General features: G+C 42.7%; 1 protein-coding gene across 2 annotated transcripts in view; it reads left to right on the forward strand.

Moving 5' to 3' along the window:
• Positions 1 to 3,053: 3,053 nt before the first annotated feature.
• The window catches only part of DERA (deoxyribose-phosphate aldolase), a 33,871-nt gene continuing 14,916 nt past the window's right edge, over positions 3,054 to 22,008 (forward strand). The window contains exons 1-7 of one of the 2 annotated variants that reach the window (XM_033952433.1): positions 3,054 to 3,219; positions 5,796 to 5,893; positions 8,586 to 8,733; positions 10,104 to 10,199; positions 10,308 to 10,442; positions 11,567 to 11,695; positions 18,720 to 18,832. In XM_033952433.1, coding sequence (XP_033808324.1) covers positions 3,189 to 3,219; positions 5,796 to 5,893; positions 8,586 to 8,733; positions 10,104 to 10,199; positions 10,308 to 10,442; positions 11,567 to 11,695; positions 18,720 to 18,832 — 750 coding nt within the window. In that variant the 5' untranslated portion in view covers positions 3,054 to 3,188. The remainder of the gene's footprint in view (positions 3,220 to 5,795; positions 5,894 to 8,585; positions 8,734 to 10,103; positions 10,200 to 10,307; positions 10,443 to 11,566; positions 11,696 to 18,719; positions 18,833 to 22,008) is intronic. The other variant, XM_033952434.1, reaches the window with a different exon arrangement.

Raw genomic sequence — 22,008 nt, forward strand, 5'->3', positions numbered from 1 at the left:
GGAATGTTGCTACTCTTTGGGATTCCGTAATCTTGCTATTCCTTGGGATTCTGTATGGAATGTTGCTACTCTTTGGGTTTTGGCCAGGTACTAGGGACCTGGATTGGCCACCGTAAGAACGGGTACTGGGCTTGAGTAAAGCTACTCTTATGTTCTTAAGACCCACGAGGTCCACACTTTACCCGGTCCCTGGAATGATACTCAGGTGCGGCAGCAGCATTTTAGGAAGGGAGCCTCCAAAAGCCAATCCGAGTTGGGTTTTGCCTGTTGCAGTTCTAAGAAAAGCAGAACAAATCCATCAAGGGTTTAGAAGGGGGTAAAGGATCGTGGATTTGATATATTAACCAAAGCTAAAAGCCGGACCACTTACCGATATCAAGATTCAATGGCAACATTTTTGGTTGAAAGTGACTCGTCCAACATGTTCAGCCAACCCAATACACACAAAGCAGTATGGATGCCACAAAAAATGTAGATAGGATTGCATGACTCCAATAAGTGTCAGCATTGTGGTGTACATCCTGTAACTTGAATTCATGAAACAGACTTACATTTATTTTCTGAATGGATTCTTTTTTGATCCCTGAGAAGATAAAGCCTTTTCTGAGGAACAGAAGAGCCTCTTTGATCTATTAATTGCTGTAGCCTATGGAAGTCTGTCAAATTTATAAATATGGAAAAGACCCTCTTGACAATATTTCCCTTGTACAGATGATGGGGCAGGTTTAGAAACAAGGAGGCACTTGGGAGCTTGATCCGGACAGAAGCATGGTGTGGGAGCTCCTGTGAACCTAGACTAGTTTGCTAGAAAATAACTGGAATTTTTCATCAAATCTGCCAACCCTCCTTTTCTATCATGGCTGAGACCAAGAATTCTAAATCAGACCAGCAATACTCAGTTTCTTTTGGACTAGTTTCAGACGTCCGGATTTCCCCAGATGGCTTTTCAAAACCCAGCTCTTTGTCCGGGTTTTGAAAAGCTTCCTGACAAAATTGTGTCGGGAAGGGGCAGATGCCGTCTGGGGGCAGAACTGGGCAGTCCCGGGGGTGTGGTCATGGGTCTGGATTTTCCCGAAGGAAAATCTGGTAACCCTATTCTGAACCAAAAAGGCAGAAAACATCACCTCTGACCCCTGACAAAATGGCTGAAAAGGACAAATGAAAAGTACAAGAGCCAATCCTTAAGGAGATACAGACACTTAAGGACATGATTAAAACAGAAGGATAGCGAGGAACTCCAGAGTGACTTGTGTCAGTTAGAGAAATAGGCGGAGAAATGGCAGATGAAGTTTAATGTGGAAAAGTGCAAAGTAATGCATTTAGGCGGTAAGAACAAGGAGTATAGAATGTCAGTTGCAACTCTGGGTAAGAGCGAACAAGAAAAGGACCTGGGTGTACTGATAGATAGGACCCTGAAACCGTCAGCACAATGTGCGGTGGCGGCAAAGAAAGCAAATAGAATGTTAGGCATGATAAAGAAAGGAATCACGAGTAGATCGGAGAGAGTTATAATGCCGCTTTATAGGGCAATGGTCAGACCCAGAATACTGTGTCCAACATTGGTCTCCCAACCTAAAGAAGGATATAAAACTGCTGGAGAGGGTGCAGAGACGAGCAACGAAGCTAGTAAAGGGTATGGAGAACTTGGAATACGAGGAACGACTTAAGAGACTGGGATTGTTCTCCCTTGAGAAAAGGAGACTACGAGGGGATATGATCGAGACCTTCAAAATACTGAAAGGAATCGACAAAATAGAGCAGAAAAAATTATTTACATTGTCCAATTCGACACGGACAAGAGGACATGGAATGAAGCTAAGGGGGGGGGGGACAAGTTCAGGACAAATATCAGGAAGTTCTGCTTCACGCAGAGAGTGGTTGACACCTGGAATGCTCTCCCAGAGGAAGTTATTGCGGAATCCACCGTTCTAGGATTTAAAAGCAAACTAGACGCACATCTCCTTACGAGAGGCATAGAGGGATATGGGTGACTAAAATTAAGCCAGGCGTACACCTGCCTGGGCCTCCGCGTGTGCGAAGGTCTGATCCGGGGTTGGCAGTTCTTATGTTCTTAACACAGTTAGAGCTTAACAGAGATATGCAAAAAGAGCTGGAACGACTTAATGCAAAGTTCAATATTTCTCAACTCAAGACTGAAGATCTGCAACTGTCAACTTGGAACCCAGCATGCAGCTTTGTAAGAAAAATGAAACTGAAATTTAAAAACTGCAACCGGACGATCTTTCAAATAGGAACAGAATCCTGGGTTTTGCCAGAATTATCTGAGGGAAATGATATGATTGCATTTCGAACTGCATGGCTGCCAACTTTTCTGGAACTTTCCTTTGATCCTGAGCTGGACATAGAGAGGGCACACGGATTTAGAAAGAAACCTAACCAATGTCTGCATTACTCATCATGTTTTACTTCAGAGCATTATTTTGTGGGTTTTTTTGTTTTTTTGCTTTCCTGCTTATTGTTATTTTGATGTAGAATAACTTCCAGAAATCAATAAAACCTTTTTGAAAGAAAGCCAAAGCAAAACCACAACTCCCTGCATGCAGTGAGGCAAAGCCAGGAGTGGCTCATGCTGTCCAATCCCTGGGAAGTGAGCTAATAATCCCTAAGCCTGTCATGGAGCCACAATGGCTCTTAAATCGTTTGCTTATTATTTAACTTGATATATTGTTAGTGGTTGGTGTGAGTCCAGAAGTTGCTCTTCTAAGCCCAGACAGCTGCACTCAGTTCCGGGTGCTCTTTTCCACCCCTGAGCTGCCAAGTTACCCATTCCATTCTTGGCCAGTCCTGACTTTCTGCCACCCCAAAGCCTCCCTCCTGGATTAGGTAATTTGCAGCTCTGCCACTGTGATCCAGATCTGTGGGGCAAAGAAAGCAAAGCTCAGACCGAGTCTTTTCTCTGCATTAGCAGCCTTTCTTGTGCGGAGACCGGGGCTCTCCTGCGTCACCCAGTGGCTCCGCCCCTCAATGAATATGCATGAGGTAGATTTGCATGCGCAGTCTCTGTTTACTAGCAGCTCGAGTGCTTTGCAGTCCAGTCCCGAAGACCCAGGTCGGGTTTTCAGGGGCTGCCTCCTCTCCCCCTTCCTCCTGTGGGCTGGGTTGGGAGCAGGAAGTGCTCAGGCTGGGGTGAAGCAAGCCTAGATCAACTGGGCTGAGACCCTGCCACCATGTCTGTTAGGAACCCAGGCGCTGGCTTAGGTAAGGCATGAGGGAGGGGGGCAGCATTAACCCCTTGTGGGCCAGAGACAAAAGCTATGTGCTAATTAAGCTCTCACTACCTGGACCCTGGGTGGCTCTGGCTGCGGAGGAATTAGCAGGGAAGGAAGTGCTGTTAGTGCTACAGGAGCTTGCACTGAAGGGGGAGGGGTGAGACCCAGACCTTTGCAGGAGGTGATGGCTGTACGCCCCCCCCCCCTTCGTGGTATCAGGGCAAAAATCTGCCTTGGCAGCTCTGAAGTTAGCAGAACCGAGGGGGCACCTCCTAAGCACAGATTTGAACAGCCAGAATCACAACCCATTTGTTGTTCAGTTTAATGATCAAACTCTTAGGGGGTTGCTAAGAGTGAAAAGTTAAGGGGGGGGGGGGTCAGGGCTGAGGTTTTACCTAGGGGAGCTTATTTTATTAATCGTTAGAATATGAATAACGAAAAATATTATTTGGACGAGAAGCAACAGGAAATCAGAGGTCAAGTGTTTATTTCAGTAGGATTTAGCAAAATAGAGCTCCAAACTATTTGTATTTAAATCACACTCTTCACCTCTCGTCTGGATTACTGCAGTTTGCTTCTCACGGGTCTTTCGCTTAGCCATCTCCCTCCCCTCGTATTCCGCCAGTGTCGTTAAGGTCACGTTATCCCTCTCCTCAGTGCATACAGGTCAAACTCCTTGACCTACAATTGTATTCACTCGGGGATTTCTCAATATCTTAAGTCTCTCTTGTCTGTACCCCTCTCCTCACTACTGTAGTGGCAACATTCTGGAGCTCAGATTGTGATGTCATAATGCTTCATTCCACCAATGCCTAAGCTCCGTCCTCATCCGCACAAGCCTCAAACTCTTTAAAATCCTAAGTAGCAACATTCTAGAGCTCAGATTGTGATGTCATAATGCCTCATTCCACCAATGCCTAAGCTCCGTCCTCATCCGCACAAGCCTCAAACTCTTTAAAATCCTAAGTAGCAACATTCTAGAGCTCAGATTGTGATGTCATAATGCTTCATTCCACCAATGCCTAAGCTCCGTCCTCATCCGCACAAGCCTCAAACTCTTTAAAATCCTAAGTAGCAACATTCTAGAGCTCAGATTGTGATGTCATAATGCCTCATTCCACCAATGCCTAAGCTCCGTCCTCATCCGCACAAGCCTCAAACTCTTTAAAATCCTAAGTAGCAACATTCTAGAGCTCAGATTGTGATGTCATAATGCTTCATTCCACCAATGCCTAAGCTCCGTCCTCATCCGCACAAGCCTCAAACTCTTTAAAATCCTAAGTAGCAACATTCTAGAGCTCAGATTGTGATGTCATAATACCTCATTCCACCAATGCCTAAGCTCCGTCCTCATCTGCACAAGCCTCAAACGCTTTAAAATCCTAAGTAGCAACATTCTAGAGCTCAGATTGTGATGTCATAATGCCTCATTCCACCAATGCCTAAGCTCCGTCCTCATCCGCACAAGCCTCAAACGCTTTAAAATCCTAAGTAGCAACATTCTAGAGCTCAGATTGTGATGTCATAATGCCTCATTCCACCAATGCCTAAGCTCTGTCCTGCACAAGCCTCAGACACTTTAAAATCATAAGTGTTCGAGGCTTATGCGGCTAAGGCAGAACTTACAGGAATGGGACAGCAACAAAACTCATGGGGACGGGACAGGGAAATTGAGTTTCTGTGGGGTCGGGAACAAATTTATCCCCGTGCCATTCTCTAGTGACTAGTCCAAAGCTAGTCCAACAAAGAAAAGGTTGAAAAATGGAATGTTATTAAGATTATTAAGTAAGATTTCCATATTTTCATTAGACAGTTGCTTTCATTTCATATTTATAAGCTAAACTATATTCCACCCAAAAATGGATCTAAAGATATGTCCTTCCAATTGCTTGTATTGTGGTTTTTAGCAAAATTTAAAGCGGGATGTAGAGATATGAGAAAGATAACATCAAGTGACGGCTCTGTCTTAATTGCGATGATAGCTTTAATATATGTCCAGATATTCTTCTGGAAGGACAAAGTATTTCACAATCAGAGAGCATATGAGAGAGGGGTATCCTGTGCTTTACTGTTCTGTGTTTATTGACCACCTTTTCAATATTAGTTCAAGACAATTTTCAACATTTCTGAGGTATACGTTTTTGTCAGAAAGAACTTATAATATGGAGGGGGGGGGAAGTAAAGTGACCTTCTCAAAATTCAAAGGAACAATGGTAGGATTTGCATTCTGGTTTCCAGATGTATTAAAAAAGCAAAACAACAAGAACAAAAAAAATCACCTCTCGGTGCATTAAATTATCCTTGTCCTACCTACTTTATGGTAATTCTTTGGTCACTTGGCAAAGGATACATAACCATTGAAAGGATGCACCTCTTGGTCCTGGAGAGCAAATGGCAGTTGTCATGCATTTGAAGAGCAGAAATGTAAATGCTCAGTAGCTTTTCCCACCTTTATTCTTGCACCTCGAAGTGATCCTTTTTTAAGCTTTTGGATTTCCACCAATGGTCCCTCATTGCCTGTGGCTACTTTTGCTTCCTAAGAGTGTACGAATTTATTTTTCCTAGACCTTGGTTGGATCTCAAGAGTGCAAGTGAATCAGCCTGCAGTTCTCCGGCGTGCCGAGCAGATTCAGACCAGAAGAACTGTAAAGAAGGACTGGCAAGTAAGTTCTCTTTTAGTTAACATCATCTAAAAGTGGTAGAGTTGACTTCCAAAACTGTTCTTTCCTCTTTGCCATTGCCTGACCAGTCTGGATGAATGGGTGTTCTCCCTCCTGCCAGCAGATGGAGACAGGGGTAAACTCTTTGGCTTCTGAAATATCCTGGTACAGCTGAAAAGTCAGTCGGTATTCTCCGGCTCCAGTAGATAGATAGCTGTATAGGCTGGTTCAGCAATGAAGAACAGCTGCGTCTGCAGGGTAAAAACTGGGGCTCATGTCAGGGATAAAGGTAGAGGCATTATGGGGTGGTTGATTTCTCCTCTCAAGGGAACCAGACTTGTATGGCACTGAAACCATTTTTGACTGAGAGCACAGCCTCTGAAGCCCTGGCTCTTTCTGCAAAGAGGAGAAGGTTCAGAAACAGGAATCTAGAAGCATCTAGCCCAGGGTCTCTCAGACTTTTTAAGCTCTGGCACACTAAACAGAGCAAATGTTTTTCGAGGCACATTTATAATTGAAATTATAAAATTGCAAAACCACAAAGCCATTCAATTTGAGAGCTATTTATTTAAAGTTCTTTAAGCTATGTTTGAGTAATTGTAACAACGGTGAAACCAAAGTAGATAGACTAGAATTGCTAATCGGTGCGATGGATGGGCTTGTTTTGGAGTGCAAATGAACTCGTAACAGGGCAAACACGCATTTCATCACCACCATCTGCAGCCGTTCTCTTTTTTCCATTTAATTTCTGTCAGAGCTGAAAATCCAAGTTTGCAAAGATAAAAAGATCCAAACGGTAAACAAAGCCTTGATTGCTTTATTGCTCATTAGGATAACTACTGAATAAAAATAAAATTACTTGTCGTAAGTTTTCAAGGACCAATTTATTTATCTACTTAAAACTTTATAATACTGTTTAAAGAAAAAACTAAACGGTTTACATCAGTAAAATCATACATAAAATAACGGACAAACAAAAATCTTAAAATCTCCATAATTAGTTTCTTGTCTTCAGGTGACAGCTAATAAATTGCAAAAATGTTTTCAGCTGTTTTCTTAAACTGGAGCTGATTTACACGTAATCACGCTAAAGAACAATGCTTGTCTGGGCGGTTGTTTCCTTACGCACACAGACGCTCATAACATTGGCGCGACGTACACGTCATCTATTCTAGTGTCTACTTATGAAGGGAAATTTTTAAAACTAATGTAAAATTCTGGAGTCCCTCGTGGCACACAGTTTGAGAGACACTGATCTGGCCAAAGGGTTGACAGCAAAGGTGACAGAATCGCCCGAGACAACTTCCGTTGAGATGTAGCCACTTATTCTCTGGAAATACCGGTAGCTCTTCTGCGCTTTGGGGTAAGGATCTCAGTGTGGTCGTATGAAAGCATATTGTATAATGCATGCAGTGGCGTAGCGAGGGTGAGAGGTGCCCGGGTCACCCCCCCCTCGTTCCCTGACGCCCCCTTCCCTTCCCCTGCACCTAGTTGTTCACCACTACAAGCAACGAGAGCTTCAACTTCCCTGACCCCATCAGCTCTTCCTCTGATGTCACTTCCTATGCAAGGCACCTGGAAATGACATCAGCAGGAGAGATGATGTGGTTGAAAGCTGTCGTGGCAGTGAACAACTGCAGGTGAAGGGAGAAGTGGAAAGAGGGGGGGGCAACACCCGGAGCGGACTGCCCTCCCTTAGTATGCTACTAAATGCATGCATGTGAATCGCCATGCCACTCAAGCTCTTGCCCGGCATGTGTGTGGGGTGATTTTTAGAAGAGCCCTTTTACCTGTGCACACCAACATGTGCAAAAATGGCTTTATACAATCGCCCATTTCAAAGAGTAGAGATGACCTTGGCGTGCTGGCACCATGAAGATCCTGCATCATCTTTCTGAACCGGGAAGATTATGAATGCACCTTCTTTGGCCTCTATCCAGCCAATGTTCCAACACGTCTTCACGAGTGCATTCCTTTTGAAATTCAACTTTGCAGTTGGTTGCGTTTATTTTATTTTAAAATTTATATACCGTCTATTAACCAGGCGGTTTGCATAAAAATATACATAACACGGCATCATAACTTATACTGTCTCAAATTTCGCTAATCTAAGAGTTGCTTCACAAAAATCTGAAACAATCAATTGCATCTTTAAGAATTTCTTAAAATTTACCCGACCTCCATCCCCCCCCCCCCTCACCCTAACGGTCCTCCTCTACTGCCAATAGAAACAATGATTATTCAAATAAAGAACCAGTGACCAATTATTGGGATTGCTGTTGCTGGGCTTCCTTCCAATGAGCCCCCAGATTTTATTTAAAAAATGCTAATTGGCCCAAATTCAGGGCAGTTAACTTTGCCATCATGATTTCTATGGCAATCTTTAATAAAGAAATTAAAAAAAAATAAATATGAAAAAAAATTTACCCTATAGCTGCAATTGACCTAACACTGAATTCCATAATTGAATGCCAGCGATACTAAAAGCCGTCACCCTAGCGTCATCATATCTCCCCTTTACTGTGCAGCCACAGATTCCTCCTGCAGGGCGGTGCCTTGGTCTCTGGGCGAGGAGCTGTTCACCCTGTTAAATGTGCTTTAGGAAGTATAGTTATCCTTTAAACTCTAGTTCCCTGTGCTGCCGCCCTACAAATTGGTTTGAGTGTTCATTCTGTGGTTTTCTTCCCCCCCTGAGGCTGCCTGGCTGTTGAGGGCCGTCACCTGTATAGATCTGACCACACTGTCGGGCGATGACACGGCTTCAAATGTTCACAGGCTGTGCTTCAAAGCCAAGCGCCCAATCAGAGAAGACCTCCTGCGAGCCATGAATATGCACGACCAAGGTAGGTCTGCATGCTTTTTTGTTCGTCAAATAATGTTTAGTGCTAGGTCCCTGTAAACGCTCTAGGGATGCAGCTATACGACGTCATTATGCTAGAAACATATGCACACGTTTAAATGTGGTGTTTATCTGTGCAAATACCGTTTTCAAAAAGACGCTATTTCCAGGTAAAGGTCGCACCACACAGACATTTCCATGGGGTGTGATTTGGGTGTGATTTAAGCACGCCTTGTTCTTTAGGACTTAAAACTATTTTAACTATTCCATATGTCCAATCACAGTGCTTAGGTCTTTACAAAACAATAGATTAATTCTGCCATCACCCAAAAGAACAAATTGAGAATGTACCAGACTTAAAGCTTTTTTGGAGCCAACTTCCTCATAATATTAATCTGAAACTGAACTTTAAAGTTTTCAAGATACTATTAAAGACTTAGTTTTTTCACTCTGCTTTTGGGTCAGACATTCCTCAAAATGAGCATATTTATTAAGAAGATACCAATATATTTCTTTTAGAGGTTTTTTAGAAGGCATTTCTTGAATGATTGTTATGGAGTTCCTTTCTTTCTTTTATTGACTGTATGTTTTAATTGTTAGCCGCAAAGAACTGTTGTAAGCTTCTGCGGGATATTACATTTTAATAAGGCTCTTTACACCTGCATTGTGAGGTCATAGAGCTTTATGGTTATAGAAACAAAGAAACATGATGGCAGATAAAGGCCAAATGGCCCATCCGCAGCATCCACTATCTCCTCCTCTCCCTATTGGCTAAGGCTCTTAACATTTGCATCTCCTCTTCCTATTGGCTAAGGCTCTATACAGCTTCATTGTGAGGTCATAGAGCTTTATGGTTATAGAAACAGAGAAACATGATGGCAGATAAAGGCCAAATGACCCATCCAGTCTGCCCATCCGCAGTAACCATTATCTCTTTCTATCTCTGAGAGATCCCATGTGCCTATCCCAGGCCCTTTTGAATTCAGACACAGTCTCTCTCCCCACCACTTCTTCTGGGAGTCTGTTCCATGCCAGCAGCACCCCCCACTATGTGTTTTACTTTCAATCTGAGGTGAGAGGAAGGAGCCTAGCACTTGCTGTGGGTAATCCATATTGAAACATTCAGCAAAAATTCCCATTATTTTGGAAAATGTCCGGAATGAAGAAACGTCGCTTTTTAAAATGAAATTCCACATTGGCATGCAAATATGAAATTGTAAGCCAGATCGTCAAACTTCACAAGATTCCATGCGATAACTCTTTAGAATTTATCCAGTAGTTTTCCTGTTAATACTTAATTGTAATTGGATTTCATATGTGCTATTGTACCAAATTTGCTGAAACCAATCAGCCGGTGGCTCTGATCTGTTCCAGGTATTACTGCAGGTGCAGTTTGCGTCTATCCTGCTCGTGTGCGTGACGCGGTACAAGCCCTGAAGGCTGCTGGCTGTAAGATCCCGGTGGCTTCAGGTAAGCGTTATTTCCTTGTGTTTAATGCACAGGCTACCAGTACCCTCTGGCTTCTTGTGTTGGCATAAAATCGGGACTCCAGTGTGCGGACGTACTTTGTTTCCACAGTGGCAACGGGATTCCCTGCAGGACAGACACCTCTGAAAACACGGCTGGAGGAGGTTAGGCTGGCAGTGGAGGATGGAGCGTCTGAGCTCGACATCGTTATCAACAGGACTTTGGTGCTGACTGGCCAGTGGGAAGGTAAACCTGTCTGACCATCATTGGACCTGGAGAGTTCAAAGTAGGAGAGATGGGCTGATGCGCCATCTGCTGTTTTATCATGAGTAATGCCCACCCTCTCCAGACAGTCATTGTAGGTCTGCTTGCTTTCATCGGGATGAGTTTATGAGCTGTTCACAGAGGATTCGGCTTCGGAATGGCCACTTGCATCCTCTAGCTTTTTGTTTTCTCATGTTTCTGCCTTTCACTCTTCTTCCTGAAAACCTTTGAACCTAGGGAGTGGCATGGAGGTGGGGGGTGGCACTGTCTAAGTGAGGGCACAGGCACCTCTTCTCTCTGTCCCCCCTCGTACCTCTTTGGTTCTTTGCTGGCGTGAGCAGCCTCTCCAACTTGCTGCTTGCACCAGCCTCTTCTCTCTCCCTCTGAAGTCACTTCTGGTGGCAAGGCCAGAAAGTGATGTCAGAGGGAGAGCCAAGGCCGGGGTGGGCAGCACATTGGAGACGCTGCATGCTAGCGGTAGGGGAGGGGAAGGGAAGGCATGCGAGCGGTAGAGGTGACGGGAAAGAAGCGGGAAGGAGGGGGCACCATTTCCCCTCACTATGCTCTCTCCCTCTGAAGTCGCTCCTGGTGGCAAGGCCAGGAAGTGATGTCGGAGGGAGAGCCAAGGCCAGGGTGGGCAGCACGTTGGAGATGCTGCTTGCACTGGTGAAAAACCAGAGAGTGTACAGGGAGGGAAGGCATGCGTGTGGCGGAGGTGACGGGGAAGGAGCGGGAGGGAGGAAGGGGCACCACTGCCCCTCACTATGCCACTGGAACTAGGCAGAGTGGAGAAGTAGCCTAATAGTTAGTGCAGTGGCTTGAGAACAAGGGGAACTGGGTTTGATTGTGACTGGGCATTTAACCCCACTACCGCTTTGATTGTAACCATAGAAAGGCTCCTCACCTTATCTCTTCATACACAAAACAGGTAGTGGGGCGGCAGCAACACAGGGGAGTCATCGAGACTGGGTACAAGTTTGGGTCATGTTGCTGCTGAAAATCTTTGAACTACAGAGAGAGGGAACAGGTAGCCTGGTGGCAGCAGCACAGAGGGAAACCCTGGGACATGTGCCGTACTAAAGTGTTTGAATCTTTTTCCTCCGCAGCATTGTATGAAGAAATCCGCCAGTTCCACGAGGCCTGTGGAGAGGCCCACATGAAAACAATCTTAGGGACAGGAGACCTGGGCTCTCTCACCAACATCTACAAGGCCAGCCTGGTGGCCATGATGGCAGGTAGCGCACAGAATCTTCTCTCTTCTCGTGGCTATTCTGTTCCTGGTGACCAAATGACTCCCAGGGCCCAAGAAACCGCCCAGTTGGCTGCTGGCTTTGTCCCATTGCATGTGCGACTTTTTCTGATTTCCTTGAGCACAACAGCAGTATGGAGTTAGTGCGTGCGATGGGACCAGAACCAACTTAGCTACCTGGAAACCCACCGTGCTCGGAGAATGCAGATTGGAAGAATTGGGCCAAAGGACTGAATCCCAGCAGATGTGGCAAGTCGTAGGGATCTCTGTGGAGGGACTCTGGGAACGTAAGCGGGATTATTTGAGTGGCATGAGCTGGGGGGGGGGGGTTTGGACATGTTCCCTAATATTTTTATCCAAAGATAGTTTTCGGCTCTTTGGATCAGTCTTAGAAAGAAGAGGATGGGGGTTGCTTAGACCGTTGCTTCTCAGCACTATCTCTGGGACGGTATACTCGTAATGAATATGCATGAGATAAATTTCCATGCACTAATCTCAGGCATATTCATGGTGACTATGCTGAAAATCTGACTAGTCAGGGGTGTCCCGAGAACTGGATTGAGAACTGCTGGTTTAGAGGAACATTTACAAAACCAGTGGGTGGCATGTCGGTTTTCTGAAATACCGAAAATGTATTTATTTAAAATATTTATTACCTGCATTATCCACTGGTTCTAAGTGAGATACAATAAAAAAAGAAAATAAACACAATGAGCAAAACACCGTTGCAATAATCATACACAACCTCATATTGCTATCACAAGTAAGCTTGCGCAAATAACAAAGGGCTAATTTTACAAAACCGTGGTTGCGGCTGCGGCTGCAGTAATTGTCCTGACACCCACATGGATTTAATGGAGCATTTGTCGTGTAGCAGCTGCTACCCTGATTTTGTAAAAGGGGGGGGAGGAGTCTTCAACTGCTTCCTATAATGTAAAGTCCGCATTCCTGGTAAAGTCCACATTCCACAATCGTGACCTTTTGATGTAAAATATGGATTCCCGTTGGTAATTAGTCTCGCTCGTTTAAACAACACTACATCCAATGGAAATTTATCTACTGAGCGCAAATTATGTGGTGGCCAATAGAGTAGGGCCCTTTTCCTTCAAGATTTTATCAATTAAACGCAACATTTGTAAAGCTGATTCTCGACTCGGTTGTTAGTCAGTGTAAATTCTACAGAACAGATGTAATATATTACTTTGATAGGCCTGGTACCAATCTTGTAGCAGCATTTTGAACAGTCTGCATTGCTTGAATCGGGTATTTGCGAAGACTCAAATATGAGTTGCAGTAGTCGCCTCCGGACATGGATGATCATAGACTGCTGAGCATGAAGGGGAATTTTAAACACCGCCTTTCACCAACGTGGGCCCCGGGAAGCAGTTTAGCACACTATTTGCTGTGGAGTTTATGCTTCCCCATGTAACGAGGGCTCTTCCAAAGGGGAGATTGTGAATCTTGTGAAGGGCTGAAAGCGGAGATAACAGGGCACAAGATTAACACGTTCCCCCCCCCCCCTCCTCCTGTTCAGAAGAGTAATGAGGTGACCCAGGAAGAGCGAGGGAGGTAGGATCAGGCCCTGCATCCATGGGTCAAATTCGGCCAGTGAAATTATTCCCACTTAGGGACTCAGAAAACCATTTCACCTGAACATCATGTCTGTCAGTCTGACTGCTGTTTTTCCAGTCTGTCCATCTATCATATTCATTCATTCTTGCACAACATCCAGTTTCCTAGACTGGGCAGATAGATGTTTTCGTAACACTGCTCGGATCCCCTGCTCAGACCCACGGCAGATGTTGTGACTTTTACCAGAAGTGTTCAAGCATGCCAATATCAGCTTCAAAACAGAATTCTGGAGTGGGTGGGGGAGGCCTTTGTGCACAAGAAAAGCTGTTTACGTAAAATTTGCCTTGCTTCAGTGCACATGTTACAAGAGATGAAAGGAATCTAGACCCTAAACTCCCACTGAAGGGGGAGTGGGGGGAAGGGGGCTTGCTACTTTTCTGCATTATTTGGATAAAAAAATATCATTTTGTTGCTTTGTGGGGAAGTTTCTTTAGATATTGAATCATCTCTTTGATCTTTGTTGTGATAACTTTGTAATGTCAGTGGGCAATCTTTCAGAATTTTGCTGAAGTTTTGAAAGCAAGATTAGCATGGCAGTGAATCAGTTTATGGATAATTAGCAGACCCCAGTTGTAATGATGTGGTGTGGACTGCAGAGGGCTCTCTAACAGACGCAGTAGAATAATCCCTGGAAAAAGCACCAGAATGGGAGTGGGGGTTGGGGGGGGCAGGGGGGGGGCGGTGGCAGTGCTTTCCCGCTTTAAGATGGATTGTGGCTGTGAACAGATCCATCGGGGCAGGTCTGATACAGTAACAAGCAAGAGTTTAGCTGTAGATTTTTGTTCAGGAGTTTCCTTCAGCTTGAAAGTCAACTGTTCTCTGCACAGCCTCTTGCGTGTTTCTTTGACAGTGCTTTATAAATAAGAAATGGTCGCAGTAGTATGTGGACAAAATTACATTTCTTGGGCTAGGATCAGGCTAGATTGGATCTGTTTGGCCAAAGTAATTACACTTTTGATACGCAAACTAGAGTTTTGGACATTCAATTAATTTATGGAACTTGGAGCACCAAGTTAATCTGGTTAGCAAAAAAAATCATTTTTTTTTTGTAAGGAAATTACGGGTAGTTGTTTTTTGCACTTGTGGTTCAATCGCTTATTCTTTCCCAGACAGACCGTTGTAATATTGTTTATTTAGGAAATGCAGAGGAACTGTTGAAAAGATTACAAACTGTGCAGAATAGTGAAGTGAGGGTAATTTTTTCCATTTCTAAATATGATAGAATTGCACCATATTTCATTAAACTCCATTGGTTGCCAGTAAATGCAAGGATTTATTTTAAGCTTCGTGCTATGATTTTTTCACATTCTATATGGCCAGGTGCCATATTATTTAGTGGAATTGATTTCATTAGTAGCAGGAAGACCCAGGTCATTCTGCACGGAAGCAATTTTCTATCTTCAGTGTCCCTCACCAAGGACAATTAGATAATTTGTGCAATGGAAGACATCCTTCTTTCATCAGGCTCCTTTAATTGGGAATGATCTCCCTGTTTTAATAAGATCAGTAGGTCAATATGTTGTCGGTAGTGGGTGTAAAGTTGTGGAATACCCTGCCAGGAATCTTATGTTTTTGTACTGCTAGAATGAATTTTAAAAACATGTTAAAAACCCAACTTTTTGTGAATGCTTTTTTGAGTTGACTCTTTTAGGCAAACTGGATTTGAAAATTTTGTGTTGCTTATTGACCATATTTTAAGGAGTATTGTTATGCAATAATTGAACTATCTATGTTTGTTAATATTTTATGGTATATATTTATTTATACGGTATATAAATTTTTAAATAAATAAATATACTGTTCTTAGAAAACTTTAAAAAACATTCTTGTTTAAAATTTTTATCTTGAAATTTATCATCATCTACTGTCAATGTTCTATTTGAATATTTGTCGTTGTGTTATGTTTAACTAGGTTTGTTTCCTGTAATAGAAATATATTGTTATATGCCATGAACTCGTAAGGGCTTTGGCGGAATATAAGACTAGCGTAAACCCTTGCATTTTCAGTTTCACGCACATCCACCAGTACACATTTTCTATGCCCTTCAAGATCTTGAAGGTTTCTATCATGTCTCCTCTAGAAACCTTCAAGATCATGAAGGGCATAGAAAAAGTGGACAGGGACAGATTTTTCAAACTATTGGCATCTTCTGCTACATGGACAGAATTGTTCCGTTAATGAAATGACCCCGCTACATGTCGATGGATGTTTATAGAGGTAGAACTTTGCTTCCCAGTCCTGTCGAGATCTGGGGAAGTGCCTGAATGTATATCACAAGATGTTTCAAGAGTGGGAAATACAGAAAAATATAACTGGACGTGCTTCATTCTAGAATTCATTTTTCTTTCTTGGTAGCTACAATCAGTGGTCTTGAAGGAGCCGGTTTAGAAGTCCATGTTACTGAAGCAGAAAATGAAGAAAAAAAAAAAGGCACCTCTTGTCCCTTTCAGGAAGATAATGGTGAATTGACGATACGCGGGGCTAATAATCGCATCTTAAGCTGATTACTCTGCTAATGGCACGAGATATTGTTCTGAAAATGAAATGCCCTGCTTTCATCAGACTGCTAGTTTTTAATCTCTACTTGTTTCTGCCACGTCTGAATGAGATTTTGAAAATTGAATAATAATTTGATTCGTTAATCTTTTGAAGCTAGTAATTCTGTTTTGCCCCTTCGCAGTCTCTGTGGCGTATAAATGAACAGAGCTTCATTACCGCAGTCTGCACTTAATAACCATTATCCATTATCTTGTAATTAAGACTCCCTGTAACGAGTCATGAGGACAATGCAAAAATACATAGTACGTTTCTTTAATGAACTGGAAAATGTTCATCTTGTTCTGTTTAGTAATGAGCCCTGAATAGTCATTAAATCCACTGGAGAATGGAGCAAGATGGGTTTTGAAGACCATCTTCAGTTTGCTGGTTAATCTGTTAGAATTAAAATTTCATCCTCTATTTTTATCAACAGCTGATTAAAAGTCATTCTTTTTGACCAAATTGATTAGAAAACCATATACAAGGGCAGCTGTTGTTTAATGAAACTGTACATGTAATTACAGGGTTTACAAAAGCTCTGGCTAGCTGTAGGAAGCAAAATGTATAACTCTGAAGTGAAGGAAGAACTCCTCCCCCCCACACCATTTCTCTGCTCTCAATATGAATTCAACATTGTACAAGGGCTAATATTCATATATCATATATTTATAGTGTGAATTAGAATTAACTGTGATGACAAAATCTAGTGTTTAGGGGACATGCCTGAGCGTGTGTAGCCCACTCTGCAGTCCAAGTTGGTTGAAGCAGGAAGGATGCTGATCAGAAAAGCTGGAGAACTCTAGTGGGAATGATTTTACCAAAGCGTTTGGCTGAGTTTTGAGCTGTTCATTTTTTTCTCCACTAAACATTATTTATTAAGGTCCATGGAGCCCAGTATCCTGTTTCCAATAGTGGCCAACCCAGGTCCCAAGTACCTGGCAGAAACCCAAAGAGTAGCAATATTCCAGAGCTGAGACTGTGATGTCATAATGCCTCATTCCACCAATGTCTAAGAGCCAACCCCAACAGTGATGTCACAATGGCTTGATTGTCCTGTACTTGGCTCACATAAGAACATAAGAATTGACGTAATGGGACAGACCAAAGGTCCATCAAACTCAGGATCCTGTTTCCAACAGTGTTCAACCCAGGTTCCAAATACCTAGCTAGATCCCAATTAGTAAAACAAATTTTATGCTGCTTATCCTAGGAATAAGCAGTGGATTTCCCCAAGTCCCTCTCAATAATGGCTTATGGACTTTTGTTTTAGGAAATTAGCCAAACCCTTTTTTAAACCCTGCTAAGCTAACTGCTTCCACCACGATCTCCAGCAATAAATTCCAGAGTTTAATTGCATGTTGAGTGAAGAAATATTTTCTCCAGTTTGTTTTAAATCTATTGCAGGTATAAGATCCTTTATCCGAAATCCAAAAACCGAAAAGCAATTTCCCTGACATGATACATGTTGATACCAACACAGGTTGTGTGTTTCTCCTGTTCTCCGTGAGTGAATGGCGTTTCAGCAAACCTTTCAAAGGGTACTCGATCTCAAAGTGGTAGTGATGGTGCTGGACAATGAGTTTGGGACAAGCCATTATTCCATCTGCTTTGTAGTTCCCAAGGTAGTCAGTTGGTGTCTTTAGGTTCCCTTATTCTGTGTGGAGACATTGCATTTGGCGATCCTGATGGTACAGCCAGGAGAGTTTCTTACATCTCTAGATCTTACTGAAGTGTACCTCCACATTCTGATTGGGGCAGCACATTTCTTCACTTTGCAATTTTGGTAAGGCGCTATCAGTTTTGTGCACTCCCTTTTGGTCTAGCTCCTCATACCTTCTCAAAGGTGATGGTGGTGGTAGCAGTGGTGTTGCATCAAGAGGGGATCTTAGTTCATCCATATCTGGACGACTGGTTGATTTTTCGGCAAAATCTTTGGTGGCGTTTGGTAGCCAAGAAACGGGTAGTTCAGTGACTGCAGTCCTTGGGCTGGGTGGTCAACTTAGCCAAAAGTCATCTGGTTCCCTCTCAGTGTCTGGAGTACTTAGGGGTACTGTTTGACATGAAGTTGGGGAAGGTTTTTCCCCTGGAGGACTGCATTCAAAAGCTTCAGAATTAAATTTGGTCTCTGTTGGGGTCCCATCTCTCGGGCACGAGACTATCTTCAAGTGTTGGGTTCCATAGCAGCGTTGTTGGAGGTAGTGCAGTGGACCTGAGTGCACATGCAGCCTCTACAGTCTACGCTCCTCGACTGTTGGTCTCCTTGGTCTCACACCTTATACTCCCGTCTTCCTTTTCGGGGATTAGTTCATCGCAGCTTGAGGTGGTGGCTTCAATCGAGCAACTTTGTGCAGGGGGGGAGAATCTTGAATCACCTACCGATGCTTAACTTAAGGTGCCGTTAATAGAATATGGGCCTTACTTTTTTCTTTTACTTGAGTAAATGTTGTATTTGGTTTTCATCGTACTTTTTTCTTTTACCTTAATTGATATGTCAAATTCTGTTAAATGATCACATTTTTATGTTTGTTGATGAATTTTGCGTGCCCAGCTGTAACCCGCTTAGGTGGGAAAGAAAATTTAAAAATAAATAAATACTAGGCAAAAACAGCCATGTCAGACCAACTTAATTGCAATTAAAAGTTTAACGAGTTAATTGTTTGCAAGATTAATCACATTAGTTAACTCGATTAATCAAGAGTCCTAGCTAAAATTTCCCCTTGCTACAAGATGGATGCTGCTGTTACCTCCCTATGGTCTTTACCATGGTCTAATTCTATTCCATTATATATAACATTACAAGCAAATGTAAAACTGATTGGCTTTCTGCTTTCCTTCCTAGGTTCTGATTTCATTAAGACATCAACTGGAAAAGAATCGGTGAATGCAACCTTCCCTGTAGCCTTAGTAATGGTGCGAGCCATCAGAGACTTCCACTGCAAGACTGGCATTAAGGTATGTTGTTTTTCAGTATTACCAGGATTGGTTTTCAAATGGAAGTAATCCAGTTTAAAATAAAAGGCTAAAACCACTTTATCGGGGATTTATTTCCTCAGAAACCACAAGTGATTCAAGTTATTAAGGTAAATGTTTAATTTTACTTTTCAAAGAATGAATTCCTGGTTTGAAAAAAAAGTGCCATTCACAGTAAGTGACTGTGAATTAGATATAAAGTGACATTCTTGTCCCTTTATTAAGACAAGCCATTTTTATCCGTGGCAGGGAATTCATAAATGGCTTCTGTAATGAGCTAATTCTCTGGTTCTGCAGTCAGCGGTCGGCTACAACACTGACTATCAAAACTGCCTTAATAGAGAAACGGAGGTTTGTGCAGGAAGCAAAGCGAGGACTGGTGAGTGGGGTTATTGAATGATAAGGTAAGGCTGCGATATGAAAAACACGCAGTACAATGGCCCTCGCAGTACTGAAGGACACACACAAATTGGTTTTCTGTTGGGGGGGAAACCCCCGGCGCAGAGAAACCCATTACATTGACTAGCAGAAAATTCTCCAGGAGATGAACTTATTAAACACAAGAATGAAATGTTATGAAACAGCAAAGCAGAAGGTGACGACTCTACGCAGCTGTTGGAATGAAGTGTGTATTTTCGCATTTTTAAGGAAGCGGTCAATTGTGCTCTCTGGAAGAATGGCAGACTGATGCACCAAGTCGTATGTCTATAGCAGTGATTCCCAACCCTGTCCTGGAGGAACACCAGGCCAATCGGGTTTTCAGGCTAGCCCTAATGAATATGCATGAGAGAGATTTGCATATGATGGAAGTGATAGGCATGCAAATTTGCTTCATGCATATTCATTAGGGCTAGCCTGAAAACCCGATTGGCCTGGTGTTCCTCCAGGACAGGGTTGGGAACCACTGGTCTATAGCTTGTTTCTGGAAGTTTCCACAATAAAGTGGGGGAGGGCACTCCAGATGTGAACTTATTTTTATCTAGATAGGGAGGCTGGAGGTATAGACTTTTGACCTGGATCCAGCGTAGCTTGGTTCTAGATTCTGCTGAATGCCCGGCCTGTTTTTGAGTTCTGTATGGACTGTTTAGAATGATGTTGGCGATGGCTTTGCCTCTCAGACTTTGACTGTGGAGTGACGATGTCTCTTATCTTGCTAAGAGAGCATTGTATTCTTTGTCTTCCACTATTTATTTGAAGAGTCATGAATTAGGGGGTATGTAATTAAGCTGCCAAGTAGTAGATTTAAAACGAATGGGAGAAAATATTTCTTCACTCAACATATAATTAAACTCTAGAATTCGTTGCTGGAGAAGGTGGTGAAAGCAGTTAGCTTACCAGGGTTTAAAATAGGGTTGGATAACTTTCTAAAAGAGTAAGCCTATAAGCCACTATTAAGATGGATGTAGGGAAATCCACTGCTTATTTTAATTAGTGTAAATATGTTTTACTCATTGGGATCTTACCAGGCACTTGTGACCTCGGTTGGCCACTGTTAGAAGCAGGATACTGGACTTGATGGACCAGTATGACAATTATGTTCTTAATATGGTCAAATACTCTTACCAGCCTGCAAGATCCTTTTATTTCTGTAAAAATATATTTCACTTATGTTATGGACATTTAAATATAATTTTGATCACCCTTATCAAATGAAAGTCAAGCAGATGTTTTCCTTAAGAAGGGCAGTCGCTATCAGTATTATAATGGCCCTGGAGAAATCAAAATTAGCAAAGTATCTAATGGAATCATCAAACAGCCTTCTGATCTGCTGAGAATGACTGATTGATTTAAACCAGGACTAGGGAAAATTGCTACTTGTGTAGAGCCATTGAGGTTCTGCTCTAGGTAAGGGTGCAGAGACCTCTAGTGGCTCTAGCAGTATATTGTTGTTGACCCTTGTTTTACCCTAACTATTCTCCCTCCCTCGGCTCTGTCTGACCTGCCTACAAATTAAGAGTGTATTAAAGTAGTTCATCTGATGCTCATCCAGGCAAGTAAGGGTTTCGTTAGTAATTCCTTATATTATTTTCTGTGATCATAAAAGTAAAAGATTAAAAAAAGAATTCTGAATTAAAATGTTATCATTTTGGACCAGACCAGTGACTCGGGTAGTGTTTGGCATTTCCATTTGGAAAGATCTAGATAAGAGGCTTATAAGTAAACTGAGTGCCCCGGGGGGGGGGGGGGGGGTCTTAAGGTGATGAACTGGATCATACATCGTTTGACTGGCAGGTGACAGGGTGGAATTCACTTGGAAGAAGGAAAAATGAGTAGCACAGGGCCTCCGGGATTGATCCTGGGATCAGTTATTATCGTGACTTGCATCGCAGCCATTTTTGTGATTTGTTGTAAATGAAATGAATAAGTTCTGTTCGATGTCTTTTTTGAGCTGAAAGATAAGAGAAAAGTTTGCCTTTTTGCAGATGACATGAAGATTTGTAAACAGAGTCGACGAGAAGAGAAAAAGTGATGTACAAAACTTTCAAACGCTGGCTAAAGCTTGACAGTTAAGCTTTGATGCATTTTGAGTGCAAAAATCTGAAGGAGCTTTTTACAATGACTGGGGAGCTTCTGTAATAGTGTTACACATTGGTCACTGGAATCCGTGGGAATACTCAGTGGCGTAGGGAGGGTGAGCGGTGTTTTATAATAAAGTTTTATTGTGAAATAGAAATACAAGATAAAAGATACAGTAATCTGGGAACAAATACAACCAGAAACCAAAAACCAAAGCATACGATGAAAGAGTCTACTGCGTGGTGTCTGGGCGGAGCCAAATGGACCCAACCAAGAAACCAAGCACAACCCCCCCCCCCCAGTACCACCCCAACCCTCCAAGCACTCCAGTATCAGAAATTCAAGAGGGCACTTCGGGCGCCATGGGACAAGCTATCCCAAACTGGAGCCCAAACCGCCCGGAATTTCCTCCATTGACCAGGGCCACAATTCTTAACATTAACAATTCATTTATCCACATAGTAGTTTCAAGTTTATTAAAAAATTGTTTGACCGCTTAATCCAATTTCTAAGCGGTTAACATAATAAAATTACACAAAAACAGGTTAAACATATTAAAACAGGGAAGACAAGTGACTTACACAAACATACAGCAACAAAAGGACATAAAGGCTAAAACAATAGGTTAGGTAAAAAGATTG

The sequence above is a fragment of the Geotrypetes seraphini genome, chromosome 7 (genome assembly GCF_902459505.1).
Source record: "Geotrypetes seraphini chromosome 7, aGeoSer1.1, whole genome shotgun sequence".
In the NCBI taxonomy this organism is placed as follows: domain Eukaryota; kingdom Metazoa; phylum Chordata; class Amphibia; order Gymnophiona; family Dermophiidae; genus Geotrypetes; species Geotrypetes seraphini.